We start from the raw sequence: 19770 nt of genomic DNA on the forward strand, positions 1-19770 counted from the left end.
ATTGTATTATTTAGAGTAAAGAGTAAATTCTTATGTATGAGTATACAGACTCCCCTTTGTCTACTGTTATAAGGGGCAGAGTACGCTTGGCTAAATTTTTTATCAATAAGTAATTTTTCTTCAGATTTTTGTAGGTGGGTTTCTTGTAGGAGGCAAATATCTGCTTTTAATTTTAACTCTTTGACTGCCATAAACGTTATAAAACGTTTAGCATAAACCTAGGGAAGGGCGCCGAGGACGTTAAAAGATGTCCCCTATGTTTTTTTTGTTTTTTTTCAAAAACGGGTGCAGGAAAGCCTTGGGCAGCTGTGCTGAAAGTATCAGGCAGATCTGATTAGTAAAAGACTCGTTTTGGCCCCTAGAGGGCAGCGATGACTCTCTTTGCACAAGGTTGGATGGGCCGCCCACCGTGGGCGTCAGTAGAAGACGTGAGGCGGAGCTAGAGTGTTGAGGAGACAATGGCTGGTTCAAGCCATTGTGGCTTGACCAAGCAACCGGTTGCAAGCAACTCACGCTTGAGCATTTTTTTCAAAGACGGAAAGCATCAATCAATACTAAAAAGCGCATTGATGTCGACGATGATGATGACTCCGAGCTTGACGCCAAAGTTGGAAGCCTTGACGCGACTGTTTATGATTACGTAGTAAGCCTCACCGGCTAAGCGCGGCTAGCGCGGCTAGCGCTGCTAAGGCCGGAAAACGCGCACAATAGCCGGCCGGGTACTTCTACACAATCGGACATTCGATCGGGCGATGGAGAGTTGGCATCGACCAATGCAGATTGATGATGATGATGATGATGATGATGACTCCGAGCTTGACGCCAAAGTTGGAAGCCTTGACGCGACTGTTTATGATTACGTAGTAAGCCTCACCGGCTAAGCGCGGCTACCGCTGCTAACGCCGGAGCTGCACAAGCGGACATTCGATCGGACAATGAAGAGTACCCCGAGTCCAATGCATATTCATCGGAGGAGCGGGTACAGTCTGATCACGGAGAAGACACTGTTTCTGGACTACGATGCCACCATGAATGGAGTGGATAAAATGGATCAAAACATCTCCTACCACCCGGTATAGCAACTGAAGGACACGAGGAAGCGAGACGTAACGTAACCGTAGCATGATCCTGATATTAGACTTGATGGCAACACACACTGCAGTGTATACTTGCTATTCCCCGGAAAAAACGGCCTGCAAGAAAGTGGAGCACGCGAAGAGGCAATCTTGTGCAAATGCTGTTGCGTCTCCTTGCACGCAGGAGAGTTACAAAAAGAAAAACTGTCGTTGAAACATCCACATATTTGTAAATAGCACCACAGTTGCACACATTTGTAAATAGTTTGCCAAATTGTTGTCAAATTGTTACACTGTTGAATGTAAATAAACGTATTTTGCTATCAAAAAACACTTTTTCATTCTTGGTGGTAGTGTTTTATAGAAGTAAAGCACTATTTAGGTGTTTGTGGCATCATTCATGGACAAAAAGAAGTGTCAAATTCACTAGAATGCATGAAATAATATCGTTTCACTAAAAGCTTGATTTCTCCGTATTTTGGTCCAAAACAGGCGAAATTGGGTCAAACTAACTATTTTCTATTGTTGATTACTAAAGAACGGAATAAGGTAGAAACAAACTTTTTTTTTCTGATGAAAGATGAAAGTCCAATCTTTCATTTGGTAGTACGTGTGTTTCCATAGTCCAAACAGAACATTTTCTGTGGACCTTGAAAGATCAGTCAAAATGCTTAAATCGGCTGGCACTGACGGCATCCCTTTTCTGAAAACGTCTGGCAGTCAAAGAGTTAAGAGATGGTCTGTGGCTCTAACTTCTATTGTCATGAAGTGTTTCGAGAGGCTGATGGTGACTCTGCTCAGGGGGGAGGTGGATGCACACTTAGACTCCCTTCAGTTTGCCTACAAGCAGGGTCGCGGCACTGACGATGCTATCAACAGCATCACACATCTGGTCAGCAAACACCTAGACGGCCCTAAAGCTTATGCACGTGTGTTGTTCGTTGACTTTAGCTCAGCGTTCAACACAATGCAGCCGCACCTGCTTTTGGGTAAACTGAAGGAGATGAATGTGAACCCGTACATCTCGAGGTGGTATCACTCCTTCCTGACACAGCGCACACAGTAAGTCAGGGTCAACAGCTCCCTCTCGGAACCCAGATTGATAAGCACAGGCGCCCCACAGGGCTGCGTCAGCTCCCCGGTCCTCTTCAAGTTGTACACAAATGATTGTGTGACATCACACCCAGAGAACTTTATCATTAAGTTCTCTGATGACACAGCTATCGTCAGCTTGCTGCAGGCCGGCGGTAGCCCACTGGACTATTTCTCATATACGGCATTGCGGCCTGGTACGGCAACCTAACTGTGCAGTCAAGGTCACAGATTGCCGGTCTGGTGTGGACTGCCATGAAGATCATGGGGGTCAGGAATCATCCTTCCCTACAGATGCTTTATGAGCGGTCCGTCACCAGACTGGCACAGAAAATTGTTACTGACCCGACTCACATTCTGCATCATGAGTTCCAGCTACTGCCTTCCGGCATATATATATATATATATATATATATTTAGGAGTGTGTGTGTGTGTATGGGTGTGTGCAGTCCTCATGTATGTACTTCTCTACACATGTATACTTCTGTGAAGATTTCTTATTGCTGCACTTCTTATTTAACTTTAATTTATTATTACTATTTAATTTAATTGTATCTCTTTCTATTCTGTTGTTTCTTCCTTACTGTAACTGCAGCTGGACGGAGTCCAGGAAAAAGTTCCCCACGGGGAAAATAAAAGTATATCGTATCGTATCGTAAAGGAGGGGGGAGGGGGGGGGGGGGTGATTTTCAGTGTGGTGGCATTAAGTGTCCAATAGGTGGCGCTTGTGAACTAGACTTGAGATGGAGAGTGTTATGTTCATGCCAAAGAAGAGTGTATGTTGAGTTGACTGAAGTAAATGCAAGTAAGATGCACGACGAGTGTTTTGTAAACCTACAACACTAGCAACAGTGATAGGCTCCAGATCACATAGAGTCAGGGAAGCAATCTTGACACTGACAAATGGAAAGGCTGCAGGGCTAAATGAGCATTAAAAGCATTCAACCTGCAAAAAAATTATAAAAAAATTAAAGCCTGATTTAATAATGTGTTTTGTCATTTTAAATACGTTATCACAAACTTGAATCCAAAAGTCAGATTCCGGAGCTATGAATAGGTCTGTCTCCCATTTCTGTGTATGAAAGTAACATATATTTTTGAGAGTTTTTTTGTTGTTGTCGGAGAAAGCTTTATAATATCCTTAGCTAAAACAGGCGGTTGAAGCGTACCCTGAAGTATTGGAATTTGTTTCTTTACCATTTTTTTTTAAAACTTGCAGATAATGTAAAAAAATTAAGTTTTTTATTTTTGTATTTTTGAAGCAAGTTTGCATACGATATAATTGTATTATCTGAGAAAAGATGGTAGATATGTCTAATCCCTTTCTGCTCCCTCACACCTAAATAAAACGATTGATTGTCAAGTTGAAAGTCGGGGTAATGCCATATGAGAGAAAGCCCGCAGGGCTCCACTTGGGCTTTTGTAATTTCTAGTGCCTTCCACCAGGCAGTCAGGGTGGCGGAAATCATTGGGTTTTTAAAACAATTGTGTCGCTTAATCAATGTTGTAATAAAGAGTAAATCGAAAAGTCTGAGGTTGTTACAATCCTTCTGTTCTAGTTCCAGTTGGTATCTCTGTTGGGTTGTGCCCATAGAATAATATATTGTAGCTGGTTAGCTAAATAGTAGTGCATACAATTTGGTGCCTCTAGACCTCCTTTGGATTTGCTTTTCTGAAATGTAGACAGACTAATCTTTGCTTCTTTTTTTTTTTTATTCCAGTAGAATTTTGTAACAGCCGAGTCCAGTTTGAATGGAATCATTGAGAAAAAATATTTTATTTTGGGTAAAACTTTATATATAAATGTGATGTGTGTGAAGCAATTCTGTTGATGTACAGTGCTGTGAAAACGTTTTTGCCCTCTTCTCAAATCCTTTTTTGGGTGCATATTTCCCCACTTGAATGTTTAAGATTATCAGACAAATGTAAACATGAGACCAAGTAACATAAATATAACATAATTTGCGTTTTTTTAAATGATGTTATTAAGGGAAACTAATATTCAAAACTACCTGGCCTCGTGTGGAAAAAGTACTTGCCCCCTGGTTAATAAATTAATTAACTAATCACCATTTCTTTTTGGGGAGAACGCTGAGCCTGGTTGTCACCAGACTTGTTCAGTCAGGAAATTACATAAATAAAGTCAGCCAAAATATCTCAAAAAGCTGCAACAAAATGCCACAATCCAAAGAAATTCAAGAACAAATGAGGAATAGAGTAATTCTGTCTGAAAAGGGTGACAGTTCTAAAACTTCACTTCAGCAAACTCCAGTGAGAACAGTGTCCGAACATTAGAATTACAACTCATCTAAGAGGTCACAAAAGAACCCAGGACAACATTTTAACAAATGCAGGTCTCCCCCACCTAAGTTAAAGTCAGCGGTAGAGTTGCTAAGCAAAAACCACTGCTAACTAAACAAAACATAAAGGCTCGTCTTAGTTTTGCAAAACTCTGTGTGATTCCCAATACTTTTGGGAGAAAATTCTATGGACTGATGAGACGAAAGTTGGACATTTACGCCCAATTCACACTGCCTGCGGAACGGACGCGGTGCGTTTTCCGTACGGCCGCCGCAAGGAATAGAAAGCATTAGAATCTGCGTGTCAATTCACACCAGCTGCAGTGCGTTGCGTATGCGGTGCGGAACGGATGCAGCGCTGCGAAAGGTTTCCGCAAGCGTTCTATTTTTTCCGGACGCCGCATGCGGATTTTCATGAAGCTGAAGAAATTACATGAGCCGGACAGGAAGTCGAGCGTCGGCATCAAGGTAGATCCGGTATATTTCAAAATAAAACCGTTGGAAACTCATATTTGGGGAAGGGAAGCTAGCTTACTACATAGCATGACATTAGTCGGACAAAAAACGTTTAGATTAAATTAAACATGACAAAATATTTAAAAACAGAATGTACTTACCCATGGTAGAAGAGCCATGGTAGAAGTCACAGAAATAATGTCCAAAAGCATATCGATGTGACAACAGGCAAGTGTGGCTATTGTTTAAAAATAGGACTCTTTATACTCTGTTGTTATCGCGTAAACTCAACTCTCCAACGTGAACCCCCGTGATCTTGTGGTCTGGCGGATGCAGATTTCCGTACACGGACAGCTCACGCAACGCACGCAGTGTGAATTGCAGTCAGTGCAGCGGCCGTACGGAAAACGCACCGCGGCCGTTCCACAGTCAGTGTGAATTGGGCGTGAGGAAGGCGTGTGCCTTGTTACTGGATGGGATTATGAAGCTTCACAAACCACTTTATGTTACTGTATATAGATTTTTTTTTTAACTCCTCTAGATGGTTTTTAAATATGCAGTGGAAATGTAATATATTTCCAACATCTTACCAAAGGCCAAACATGGTGGTGGTAGTGTGGTGGTCTAGAGCTGCTTTTCTATTACAGGACTTGGAGAACTATCTGTGATCGATGTAACCATGAATTCTGCTCTTTACAAAACAAATCCTGAGGCAGAATGTTTGTCTATCAGTTTGTGACCTCAGGCTGAAGCGCACTTTGGTTCTGCAGCAGGACAATGATCCAAAACACATCAGCAAGTAAAACTTATGAATGGCTTAATAAAACAAAACAAAATGAAGGTTTTTGAGTTGCCTAGTAAAAATCTAGAGTTGAATTCAATTTAAATGCTGTGGCATGACCTTAAAAAAGCCGGTTCATGCTTCAAAACCGTCTAGTTTTACTGAATTAAAGCAGGTATGCAAGGAAGAGGGATCCAAAATATCTCCACAGAGATGAGCAAGATTGACAGTTACAGAGAAGGTTTGATTTCAGTTCTGATGAGGGTGACCCAACCAGTTATTAAGGGTTAAAGGGCCAAGTACTTCCTGGTTGCTATAGAAAGAAGACATAGGCGAGAATAAGAACAAAAAAATTGGGATATATTTAAAGGCGGGGCTCGCTACTATTTACTTGAATGCAACTGGTCCGATATGTATGCCTCTCATGTATATTTTTACCACATGCTTTGCTATTTCATCCACATATGATATTATACATTTGGTTAAGTATTGTGTAAAACACAAAAGGTGTTCTGTATATACTGTGTTTCTATCGCTTGTCAGCATACTGTGAGCGACTGTGTCTCGTGTGCTGAAAAGCTAGAAATTGATTTTTCACCATTATGAAAGGGAAACTGGACTACTGTTGGTCGAAGAAGGAGAGGAGTAAGGTGTGTTCGTAGGAAGAAAGAGAAGAGGAACACCAATAGTATAGGACTGAGTAGGGACTTTGAATGTTGGAACTATGACAGGAAAAGGTAGAGAGCTGGTTGACATGACGCAGAGGAGGAAGGTGGACATACTGTGTGTTCAGGAGACCAGGTGGAGCAAGGAAGCAAGGCTAGAAGTTTAGGAGCAGTGTTCAAGTTATTCTCTCATGGTGTAGATAGGAAGAGAAAAGGAGTAGGAGTTATCGTGAAGGAGGAGTTTGTTAAGAATGTCCTGGACGTAAAAAGAGTGTCAGATGAGCCTGAAGCTAGGAATTGAAAGTGTGATTATCAATGTTGTTAGTGGGTATGTGCCAAAGGTAGGATGTGAGCTGGAGGAGAAAGAGAACTTTTGGTTGGACTTTGATGAAATGATGCAGAGCATCCCTAGAAGTGAGAGAGTTGTCATTGGTGCAGACTTCAATGGACATGTTGGGGTAGGAAACAGAGGGGTTGAGGAGGTGATGGACAGGTTTGGTATCCAGGAGAGGAACGCAAAAGGACAGATGGTAGTTGACTTTGCAAAAAGAATGGAAATGGCTGTCGTGAATACTTTCTTCCAGAAGAGGCAGGAACATAGGGTGACCTACACTGAGTGGAGGTAAGAGTACGTAGGTAGACTACATCTTGCGTAGACGGTGTAATCTGAAGGAGATCAGCGACTGCAAAGTAGTGGTAGGTGAGAGTGTAGCCAGACAGCATAAAATGGTTGTGTGTAGGATGACTCTGGTGGTGAGGAAGACATGCAGTTGTAGCAACTACAGAGAAATAAAGCTTAACACACTTTGGGGGGGTGGGGTAGGGTGGAAACACCGTCTTCGCCCTACAACTCCCCTCCAATTTTAATGCACCACACAACTGTGTGGGGCGGGGTGCCATCGGTTGGGGCAGACCGCAGTATAGAGCAGTGCTGTCACCGTGTCACCGCCGCGGCGCTCCCCCCCCCCCCCCCTCCCTATTATTTTTTTTTTAATGCACCACATACACTCACTGACATGCCTGGAAGGCGGGTGGATCGGAGCAGAGGGGATATCATTTCCCTCTGCTCCGGTTCACCTGCTCCCAATTTTAATGCAACACACACACTTGTATATACACTGGGTGGGGTCACATTCAAGGTTTAGGGGTAGAGTTCGCCAGTCGGCGAGCTGGCGGACTCAGTAACGGGTTAGCTTTCACTAAGAACGCTGGAGTGACGACTGGGGCCTTTCCCCGCTGGGCCTGGGGTTCGGGGGTGCCGGCCGCCCTCCGGTGCCTCCATCTCCCCTTCTGCCCCCGGTGTTCCCGTCCCTCCACACGGCGGGGGGTGGGGTGGGCGCGGGTGCCCTCTCCGCTCCGCTGTCCGGCCCCTCTTCGCCGCCGATGCCTGGGTGCGGGGGTCCCCGGGGACTGGGGGGCTGCCGGTTGGTCGGGGTGGGGGCATGTCTGGGGACTTGGGGGCGGGGGTCGTGGGGGGAGCGGGGGCTGTGGACCGGTGGGGTGCCTGGCGGGCCTGCAGTGCCCCGTCCTGCTGCGTTGGGTTGGGGGCGCGGGCCGTGTTGGGGTGGGGGGCGCTCCTGCTCCTGGGTTTGCTCTCCAGCTGGTGGCCATGGCGGGGCCCGGGGGTCGTCCGTTGGCGCTGCCGTGGCCTGGGGGGCCCTGAGGTGTTGCGCTTGCTCTGTCCTGGCGAGGGTCCACGGCTCCCCTCTTTGGTGGAGATTTTCATGCATGCCAGATCCACCACACCAGCATCTATCGAAACTCAGACACAATCTGCTTCTTCCTCAGGTCATTGAATCGGTGGAGGCTGGTGTCTGTGGATCTCACTCTGCTTCGTCTGTCCTTCCTTCCTTTCCTCAGTCTCTCCTTTGGTCTCTTGAGGTCTCCCTGATTTGTTGGAATTTAGATGTTTCTGGGGTTGGTGAAGAACTCTGGTTGGGCGGCCCGGTGGGTGGTGTCTGGTTGGTGCTGGATTTCACTTTCCTTCTTTTCTTTGGTCCTTCCTCGGGTCTCCTGACGGCGGTGTTCGGTTTAGGTGAACGGTATGGGATTTTTTTTAATAGGTTTTTGGTGAACTAACGAATACACACACACACACTCACACGCACGCACACACGCACATAAACATACTCACCCACATACAAAATAAAAAATAAATTAAAAAAAAGAGCAATGATGATGACATTACCGAATGAACAATACTGAGCTCTTTATAAAAAAAAAAGAAGAAGAAAAAAAATTAAAATAAAGCTGATGTTCCACACAATGAAGTTATGGGCAGGCAGAAGGTCTAGAGGAAGACCAAAGAAAAGGTTTATGGATGTAGTTAAAGAGGATGTGAAGGTAGTTGGTGTGAGAGCAGAGGACAGGGTTAGATGGAGGCAACTGATTTGCTGTGGCGACCCCTGAAGGGAAAAGCCAAAAGGAAAAGAAGGTGAAATCTTTCATGCATTTTGATTGGTTATAATTGGCTACATCGTCACATTGTGCAAATGCGATCCAATTTTCAATCTCTGTAAAACCAGTGACCGAGGCTGGGAAACTCCTGAAATGAAAGCTTGTGACAGAAAGCTGCACACTGCGAGGGTTGAGTGGACTGCATTACTCCTAATGTGACAGCAGAGGGCAGAGTTACATTTCTCACGCTGGGTCACACAATGAACTACAACGGCTGCAAGTGACACGTCACATCCCTCGGCATTGTTGTGATACCAAAAGAGCTTTAGTTGTAAGTTGCATAAATTTGACTAAAATAAAATTGAAACCGAAATACAGCAATATTTACAATGTTGCTACATCCATAAAAAGAAAAAAAAAGAATTCCAGAATAGGGCCATTGCTTCTTCACAGTACTTTAAGTGTCATGGTTTTGGTTGGGTCTTGTTTAGTTTTATTTATTTCTGTTATGTTTTGGGTTTTGTTTGAATTTATTTTAGCTTAGTTTCAGTCATGATCTGTGTTTTGTTATGTTGTCCTTGTCTGCCTCCCTCGTCTTGTCAAGCATTGTCATGTCCACCTGTGTTTGCCTGCTCTTCCTCGTGTCAACCAATCAGCACCCTCTACCACTTGTGTCCTGCCCAAGTGTGTCTCATGTCAATTAGTGCGTGTGTGTGTGTGTGAGTGCTTGCTCTGTCCTGGCCGGGGTCGACAGCTCCCCTCTTTGGTAGAGGTTTTCATGCATGCCAGATCCACCACACCAGCACCTACCTAAATTCAAACACAATCTGCTTCTTCCTCTGGTCGTTGAATCGGTGGAAGCTGATGTCTGTGGATCTCACTCTGCTTCATCTATCCTTCCTTCCTTTCCTCAGTCTCTCCTTTTGGTCTCTTGAGATCTCCCTAATTTGTTGGAATTTAGATGTTTCTGGGGTTGGTGAAAGATTCTGGTTGGTAACCCGGTGGGTAGTAGGTGATGTCTGGTCGGTGCTGGATTTCACTTTTCTTTGATCCTTCCTCAGGTCTCCTGACAACCTCACGACTAGCTGGATTGTGAAGTATTCGGTTTAGGTGAACGGTATGGGATTTTTAATAGGTTTTAGGTGAATTAATGAGCAGACACGCACATACTCACGCACATACAAAAAAAAAAGAAAAATAGAAAAAAAAGAGCAATGACGATGACATGTCGAATCGGTAAGATCACCGAACGAACAATACTGAGCTTTCTCTCTCTTTTCATATTTTCCCCAACTTTATTGCAATCTACAGAACAAACATGGCTTTGCATGTATCGAAACAACATGAAAAAGACAAACACAGGAGAAGTGACAATGGCGGGTGATTCAAGTACAACACCGCTTGTGGAATGTGGGAATAAAGAAGCAAAATATTATGCTGCAAAAGCATAAGCAAGCTAAGGAGGCTGCGCAAAACGACTACGACATGGCTATCCGCCATTGTGGTTGACAGACTGACGGTTCGTGCGCAGTCACGCGAGAATTGGCGCATACGTCATCAATCTACGACAATGCGTCGTCATCTAGCTGCGACCATTACGTCATCACTGGAGGAGTATCCTGCATACGGTGTCCAGACGGACGCGTACGGGGCGCGTATTGAAATCTGAAATTGAAATCGCACCGTCATAAGGACGAACGGCTTAAACAGTAAGAAACTTGTGAGGATACATTGAAACTGGCTTTCGTGTGGACGGGGCCTTAGTCTCTTGTCTCCCCTTTGTCGTTGTCGATGCATTGTTGTTTTTCTCCCGTCATGCTGACAGTTTTTTGCCTTGTTGTCCTCACCACGTCTTGTATCGCTTGCCATTTGGAGTTTGCTTTTGTTTTGTTTAATTAAATTTGGGTCCACAATCACCACATCAACGTAACAGTATGATACTGCTCTAATTGTCAGTTGTCATTGTATTTGAGTTATAGAATGAATTAAAAAAAGACCGTTCTCTAGTTTGATTTTACAAAATTGCTGTTTGAAGATACAGTAAATTGGAAATTGGAATTTAGCGCACTGGAAAGTACTGCAGTGGGAGACTATTGACGCTTTCCTGGGTTATATAGCCTACCTTTTTCATATAACCAATCCTAGCATTTTATGTCTGTTAGTTGTATGCTTTGTGTTCCTTTTTGATGTATCGTTGTTCACTGTGGTTCTAGGATCTGGTCTCGGGATAAAGAAACGTTGTACTAGGGATTCGGACGCAGTGTGTAAACCACTTGATGGCTTTTTCTGCGTGGACCCCAAAGCGGATGGCTGTCTTGAGGCACGGAAACACGCAGACTGTCAACCAGGACAATACATAAGCCAAAAAGGTTAGTTAGTAGTACAAAATGAAACAGCCTGCCATGTTCTTGTTTCAAAAACTTCCCGTCAGGTCTCACTCTATAAATTTGCCATACTCATAATATTGCTGTTAATGCAATAAAATAAACAAAAACAAAGTATGTATATATGGATGGAATGATAGAGTATTGTATCAGGTATCTCAATTTATGCTCCTGGAATATCATTCTGCCCATTTTAGATGGTGGTAGTGGTGTAGCTGCTGAGAATCCTTTTTTTTTTTCAAACTAGGAAAATAAGTGGTTAAAGGGACATTCAGCTCTAGTGGTGAAGTAATAATTCATTCATTTTACAAAAATGACTGTTTATTTAAATAGTATGCAAAAAGCATGTTGTATCGCATAAACGTATATATATTTTTTTAAATATAATCGTAGGTCTAGTAATCACTAATTATATTACATGGCTGTAGTGCAATGTTTCGCCGCCATCTTCTTGCTATGGATGCCCAAAGGACAATTTTGCGAATGTAGTTAGCCTTCCACAGCTGGGGCCTGCAGGTGGTCGTCACTAACCTCCGGGATTGGGGCCCGAAGCTTGTCACTTTCTTCTTTGCTTTCGCAAGCTTTTACTAGCTTTTTTAAAATATTTTTTTTATGACCTCCTCCCGCTAGCCGCTCGTGTTAGCCACTCCAGCCTATGGCTCCGACTAACTCCCGCTAGCCGCTCGTGTTAGCTGCTCTGGCTAATTCCAGTTCGCTCGGTCTTTCGGCGTTGCTCTCCGGACTTCACGACCGTGGTTCGCTGAGATGCTCGTTTGTTCACCCAAAATAAGAATTGGAATGTGGTCTCTCTGAGCCACCATAGTGTGCATGTTCCTGCATGCTTCAAATGTTTTTCTTTAACCACTAGATGACGCTAAGGACTACACACCGGGTCTTCAAGTTCTTCTGTCAGCGTGGCAATGGCATCAGCCCCGGCAGTCGCCTGATTCATTCTACTGTAGTTTATTTGGTTAATACATTGCCATATCATTTTCGGGTCATTCTCAGCAAAGTCGTCCTTATACTGTTTTTTTTTTTTTTGTCTAACATTCCACAATGACAATGAATGAATGCGTAAAATCTAAGCTAAGAAATGACATCAGTGTTTGCAAGCTCAAATGTGAGCTGCTCTGTTTCAATTGATCATCTTTGAGAGGGCACAAACTGCCATCGTGTGTGTGTGTGTGATGCTGCGATGCAACGGTTCAGCACCATGCTGCCAGCCCCAAAAAATTCCCTGTTCTGAATGACGGGCATCATGTTTGGGAGAAAGTAAAAGCCTCTCATTACTTGGTCAATGCCAGCCGGACAGTGAGGATGATTTTTCTTTTTTTTGAATTCTGCTTATTAGAGATTCATAGAGGTGATTTCAAAATGTGTTGAGCTATCTATGATAGCACTTGTACACAGGATGTGAGCTGCCTTTGCCTTGTGCCAGGAAAGAGAGGAGAAAGAGGCCCAAGAACATTCTTGATTATAACAGCGTCATTTACATTTACAGGAACACCGTTTAATAACACAGTATGTTCAGACTGCACTGGTGAAACCTTTTCGAATGGAACGTTGACATTGTGTCTGCAACACACAAAGTAAGCGAAGCTTCACATCGACTTTCTGATTTGTTCTAGCACAGATTTCATTGTTTTTAATTGTTTTTCAAAACCTGTCATTTTAGATGTGAATATAGTTATCGCCAAAAAATGGGAACTGCGACAACTGATGCTGAATGTGGAAAACATTTTCCTCAGTGGCCTATTGTGTTCATCGTGTGGATTTTGTGTGTTGCTGTACTTGCTATAGTTTATTTTATCAGAAAAAGAAAAGCATCCTCTGTAATTGGTAAGTATGTTACATGACATAATGGGGAAAAATGGCAGTGTGGTTTTACTAATTTGAGGCTTCCTTGGCTGTTTTACAGGAACACAACCAAATCCTTCGAACGATTCAACGCTGCCATAATATAATGTAATTAAGTTTGTGTAGCTTGGTACTAATGTATCCAAGTAAAAAAATGCTAGTGGACTTTTCTGGGTGGTAAATTCCAAAGGTTTCTTCAGTAATCCACAATTAAAAAGTGGAATAAGTACCAGATGCTAAGACTATGATGCTTCAGAGAGACCACACTTCGCGAGCCTACCACCAATTACTATGTTCGCAAAGTTGTACTCCTTCGAACCTTGGAGCTATCATTGACAAACAGGGAGAGCGTTTCCACCAGAATTTCATGACAGTGGATGAATACTACGAAGAGCGATGGATCGACATATGGCAGATCATTGTTGAGGCATCAAACGGGATTGTCCTAAAAAAGTAATAAGAGGAATTTTTGTAGAATAATTGGATGTTTTGAATCTTGTCATCAATAGTTTGAATTTAATGCTGTATATTGCCATTCTTTTTTTAATGTCATTTTGCAAAAAATAAATTGCTTTTTACATGTTTTGTTTTTAACCATCAAATGTTCTTGTTAAAAAAAATAATTCTTGCCAAATGTATTTGTTTAGAGGCTGGTTATTCGGCTGTAAGCAAGAATTTCATTTGACAAATCGTGTCATGTTTTGTTAGATTTTTTCTGGGGGGAAAAAATCTCAATTTGCAAAAAAATCTAGACTTTGCACACACAAAAGGCAGCACATAATTAGATAATATAAATTGGTGGAATTGCAACAAATGTTTTGTTGACTAATGTATTAAGCTAATGGTTATTTAAATTTATCGATCCTACATTGTACATACGCTTATGTTTTTCTTTACAGTTTCTGCCCCTCCGCCTCATCAGTCCATCCTGCTGATTAGACATGAAGACAACTCGTTTTGTTGTTGGAGTGAGGAGCAAAATACTTAGTCAACCACTAAACATCAGATTAATAACTGATTGTTTTGTTTCTGTAAATAAAATGGAAACCTTTTTGTTTAAACGTGAAAATAATGTATCCCCGTAAATGCTTAGTATTTAGTGAGTTGCAAACCACCTTTAAAGCTCCTCTGACATTTATGGATGGAATTTAACCTTAAAATTAAGATTACCACCAAATTTTACCAAACGACTTGCAATATGGTGCAAAAGTAAGTTGTACCTGTTAAAAACAATTATCCCATCAGCGCAGCTAAAGAAAGCGAGGCTCATGCAAAAAAAGCGAGGCTGGGAGTGAACACCATCTCCGAATAAAGCGCCAAGTCGTTCCACTAACCCATTCCAGCCGCGTCTAATCAAGGCTAACGTAAGCCAGGCTTGCATAGCCTGGCTTTGTACACGCTCCAGGGGTAGACAAGAAGCCCCGATGAGTCGATAGGCAAAATTGCGATCAATTATGTCAAAAGACAGCAAAACGAGAGCAGTATTCTTCTCACAAACAGAACAAAAGTTATTGATGGAGCTGTATGAGGAATTCAAGACTCACCAAAAAAGGCAATACTGCTGCTATCACTAAGACGAGGGAAATATCATTGGCAAAAATAAATAGCCGACAGACTAAATGTATAATTGTTTCATGTTAAATGTGTATTTCACATTTATAGTGTTATTAATTATTGATTTAATGTAAAGCACTTCGAATTGACCTCCATATTCACTCTTCACTGTTACATCTCAACAGTAGCCAAAAGCGATCATGGCAACAAGTCGGCAAGGAGCCTATAACAATATATATTAAAAAATAAGACTAAATAGGTGTTGAGCTGTAAATATATGTTGCCCATCATTGTAGCCACCAGAAAAAAAGACTGACCACTGCCACAGGTGGGGGAGGGGACCACCGCCTGCTACATTCACATCAACAGAAGATCTGCAAAATAATTTTCCTTAATCCGGTTTGATGGAATACCCCCAGGTGTCATCTCCTGTCTCTTGGCTGCTTGCTGATGGAGTGGGTCATCCTTTTCACTGACGCCTCAGCAGTTGTCTCCACCTTTTGAGCAAGATTTTGAAATTTATGAGATTATTGTCATTGAATTAAAAATAAATAAACTAACATTTGACCTAGTTACTTTTGTTCAAGTGGCTAGGTGACAGTGACACGGCTCACGTCTTAGTGATACAGATAGACTAGCATTTCAAAAGCAGAATAGCCAATATTTAAATAAGAGCAATGTTACATTGGAAAGTTTAACTCAAGTAGAAATTAAAAGTGCAGAAAAAATACTTGCACAAATATTTGAGTACTGCGAGTGATGAGTAAACTAAGAGTGTAAGAGCCTTTTCTTTTCTTTTTTTACTGTGTTTGCAAAGCATATTTTGCAAAAATACTGACATTTATCAAGAAATTGTAATATTTAAAATAAAATGATTAAATACGGAGGATAAAGGGTTGAGGTTAAAATACCTGTAGCGGCTTAAAGATTCACCCGCAGTAAAAACGTTTTGTTTTCATTTTATTATGTTAGTATGAGTTCAGATGCTTGAATATAATGTTACTCAAGTACAAGAAAAAATAAAGATAATTTAATTATTTCAAAAGTTACTCAAATAAAAGTAGCTGAGTACTGTCCACTTTTGGTTATAGGTTTAGGTTATCTTGTAAACCATTCAATAGGGTTCTGTAGCTCTATAGTACTTTTCACATCTAAGCACTAAGCAGCAATTTATGAGGTATTTTAGATATTTATTTTTTTACAGGTACAAGTTACTTTTGTACCATATTTACCTCCATACTATCTTTATACATCATGGTGAATTGTGAATACACCAAAAAAGACCTCGACCCCTTTGCATTATTTTTATTTGACGCCGAAGTTGAAGCGTTGACGCGGCGGCTTCGATCACGTCGTAAAGCCTCACCGGCTAGAAAACGTGCACAACCGAGCACTTCTGTACAGGCGGACGTTCAATCGGACGATGAAGAGTACCCCGAGTCCAATGCATATTCATAGGAGGAGTGGGTACAGTCTGATCACGGAGAAGACACTGGTTCTGGACTACGATGCCACCATGAATGGAGTGGATAAGATGGATCAGAACATCTCTTACCACCAAAATCAATTTTATTTAAATTATTCTATACTGTCTTGCCTTTGTCTGTGTTCCTTTCTTTGGAGCGCTGTTCATGTTGTACCAGGTTTGGCCACAGAAGGGCAGTGTGGTTCCAAGCGTTTTAATACACTGTTAAGTTGTAGCTACATTAGAGAGTAGAAGGAAAAAGTCAGGATCAAGTTATTCCAATAAAAGTTTTTTTTTCCCAGCGTGGAGCCGTTCTTTTGAGTGATAAAAGTGTCGCGGGTAGCGCGCTAATTAGCATTAGCGAGTCAGACTGATCGAAAAACTTTTTAATAATGTCAGTGTCATTTGATTTTTCGAGAGCATAAACAAAGTTGAAAAAATACAAATGTTGCTTCCCTGAAGTCTGTTCAAGATATTTATGGGAAATAGTTTCCAATTTCATATTTTTATATTTAAGAAAGCATCATTCAGCGTCTTTCATTTAGATCAGACATGCACTGGCTATATATATATATATATATATCCGATCTCTCCATTTTTACGCTGCAACCACATTGGCACATATCCGATTCACAGTTCAATTTTTAAACATTACATTCTTCTATATTTCATTTGTACATTTGCAGCAACATTTTGAACGCTTCATTGCTCAAACTGAGCTTGATTCTTTCCATTGTTAGAATAAGTCAGACAAGGACGATCGTGTGGTTGCCAGGATACCAAAGAGAACACGAGAAATCATTCAATCGGCAGTTAGCAAAAACAAAAGCATCCTCGTGAGCCACAAGTGGTCGAATGCTGAAGTGATAAATGCATCTGCGTTGAATTATCATCGACATTCGTTTGTCATCCTCATGCAATGCTATTACTATTACAAAGCCATCAAAACACAAATGCGTGCTTGATTTTATCTGGACGCTGCATTGTGTTTGCGGTCTGGCAAAACTTTTTGGATGATCCGGTGTTGTTTTTTTGCCCAATTTGTTTTTTGCTGTGACACACAACTAGTTTTATTTTCAGGACTAGACATTGATCTTGGAATTTGTGCTTTAACATTCATGAGCCGTCAAGGCACTGTGGAGAAAAACTTTGCCTCACTTGATAAGGTTGGATGCATGGCCGGCGTGAAAACAACTGTTTCCCACGGCAATAAAACCCACTTGGATAGACTTGAATCAAAAATAAATCATGCATATCATTCAAGATGCTGGCTTTGCTAACAGGACGTGTTGATCCATATTAATACTGTTTTCCGTACAACAAAAACCAAATGTTGGCTGCAGGAGCGTTCTGGAATGCATTCGTTCCTTAATACAGTATGTCTTCACATACACTTTTGGGGCAAACGTTTCAATTGAAAGAGAAGCGATATTGTTGGTCATGAAAGAAGCAATGAGGAGCATTTGTGTGAAAATCCAACAAGGTGCGAAAAGGACACACACTCTTTACTTAAGCAGAAAACAAATGACTAGAAGTAGGAGTACATATTCGAGAGAGAGAGAGAGAGAGAGAATGTCAAACGATTAAATTAAATGCATTTTTCACATTTTAGAAAGGCTTTTTAGTCAACATTTTTTTTCTCTGCCAAAATTGAAGAGCACCTGTTATATGTTATTTTTTTAGACAATTAATGTTAGGAGGACGTCTCCAACATTTTTTGATCCACTGCATGCGCTCATCCACCTCTTTTTCTAATCAGTTAATTACTTGCATAATTTAAAATGAAAAAAATGACCCCATTAATTCGACATGAACAAATATTCAGAATGTCATACGTAAACATTTATTAACATTTTCACTTTAATTCATGTAGTTATGTTTATTCCTCAATAATTAAAATGTATTTATTTTCTCTCACTCATGTTAGTGTGTCAGGCGATTTTTTATCGTAATTAATTGCATGACTTCAATAGTTAACTCACAATTAATTGCAAATTTTATATCTATTCTAAATGTACAATTTCATACTCTTGTTGATAATATACATACATGGCTGCATATTTTAGTCACTGATACAGTTTTTTCATAATAATTCATAAAATTGAGTTAAAATAAAAAAATATATACTGTACTGTAAAAAACGTGTCATATTGATTTGCATTGAGGTCATTTTTCTGCCACTAGATGGCGTAATTGCATTTGTAAGGTGTTGGTGACAGCTCAGTGCATTTTTTCTTTTCATATTCAGAGCTATCTAATCTTTAACATAAAGCAACTTGTGAAATTCTGCACATTTTTAAAATTGTAAAATACAACTTGACCCCACAAATATATGCATTATTATTAAATTAAATGTGTTGCGACTGGAATTCCCCCAGTACAGGCTTTCCAAGTGAGGGGCGGTCATTAATCACGCGTTAATTTTTTTTATTGGCATTACAGGAACTTTAAATTAAGTGCACAAATTATTTTCTCCAACAAGCATTAAGCAAGTAAAACAGAAAGTAAAACTACCTACAGTCTGTGCTTACCCATCTTTCCGCCAGCGACTTTTTTGGCTGCGCTCGAGAGTTTATAAGCCGCCACTGGAAGTAAATAAAATGGACTGAACTGAGTTACTTTTAATTTTGGAATTAATCTCCCGAGTTAGCGTTTTCATTTTGTTTATGGAATTTTGAGAAATTGCCATTTTGAACACTTAAAGCTGCTCAATGCGGGAAATCTTGAATCGCTATACTGCCACATGTGACGGAAAAATTAAACTGCAGACTCCCTTCTTCACGTGCCAGCACAACTTTACGACTGTAGCCTCAGCGCAGAGGCTGGAATCGTCATAACTAATTAGCTATGTTTACAGAAGTAAGAAAAAGTCTTACACGACCGTGAATGCTCTCGGCATAGTAGCGTTCCGCTAGCATTCTGTAACTACAATAGGCTATCGTCTCCGAGGAAAATAAGGCGACATTCAGCCTGAATGGATTGCACGGAATGGAACGTCTTTTCTTCATACGCTCATACTTTTTAATGTCATCCGTTTGTGGTGTTCCTTTATGCAAAATTCCACCGTCTACTTCACTTTCACGAAAAGTGGGCGATAGGCGTACTGAGATAACTGCTAATTGAAAACAACATGACACATTTCTTTCTAAACGCCAACGTCATCGCGTCTTTGGAGCACATTCGTGCCTCACTTTTCAAGCCCAATTAGATCTAATCTCTTTCCACCGCTCAAATGCGGAACCGATGTTTACTCGAGTTTTTGCCTGGCGTCGGTCGCTTATCAAGTTTCAATCTTTTTGTCATGGTTTTTCTATTCTTAGCCTTCTGCGAAATAACTGTGGGTTGTGTAGGGCGCGCTAGAAGGTGATCTCGTCTGAGCAAACGGAGAATCCATTGCAGCAAAATACCAGCTGATGGGCGCGACTCGAGACATATGATGTCACATCTGAAAACTATTGGCCAGAGGCTTGCATGAGTAGCCGGCCCATTGTAAACAGCTATGGTGGGAAACTGCTGATTACAAGATGTCAAAAACGGTCAAATAAAAAGGCTATTGCAAAGATATTTGGGACAAAATCCTACATAGAGCAGCTTTAAAAGCCGGATTCAAAAGGCCTAATTGAAGTAGATCAACTTTTACATGAATTCATGGTTCATTTAAAAATACATGGGAAGAAGAACATGAATGCATATTACATTGCAATTGAGGGATGGTTCAGTCCTAGTTCACACTCTGAAGTAT

At 41.3% G+C, this 19770-nt stretch overlaps 1 protein-coding gene across 6 annotated transcripts in view; it reads left to right on the forward strand.

Annotated features, from left to right (window-relative positions):
• The window catches only part of LOC147178491 (tumor necrosis factor receptor superfamily member 14-like), a 41580-nt gene extending 27988 nt beyond the window's left edge, over positions 1–13592 (forward strand). For 5 of the 6 annotated variants that reach the window (XM_086067192.1, XM_086067193.1, XM_086067191.1 and 2 more), the window contains 4 exons: positions 10982–11137; positions 12654–12741; positions 12828–12991; positions 13071–13592. In XM_086067192.1, coding sequence (XP_085923318.1) covers positions 10982–11137; positions 12654–12741; positions 12828–12991; positions 13071–13111 — 449 coding nt within the window. In that variant the 3' untranslated portion in view covers positions 13112–13592. Of the gene's footprint in view, positions 1–10981; positions 11138–12653; positions 12746–12827; positions 12992–13070 lie in introns of those variants that run through there. The other variant, XM_086067197.1, reaches the window with a different exon arrangement.
• The last annotated feature ends 6178 nt before the right edge of the window (positions 13593–19770 follow it).

This window comes from Leptonotus elevatus, chromosome 2 (genome assembly GCF_054856555.1).
Source record: "Leptonotus elevatus isolate MCC_2025b chromosome 2, RoL_Lele_1.0, whole genome shotgun sequence".
NCBI lineage: Eukaryota > Metazoa > Chordata > Actinopteri > Syngnathiformes > Syngnathidae > Leptonotus > Leptonotus elevatus.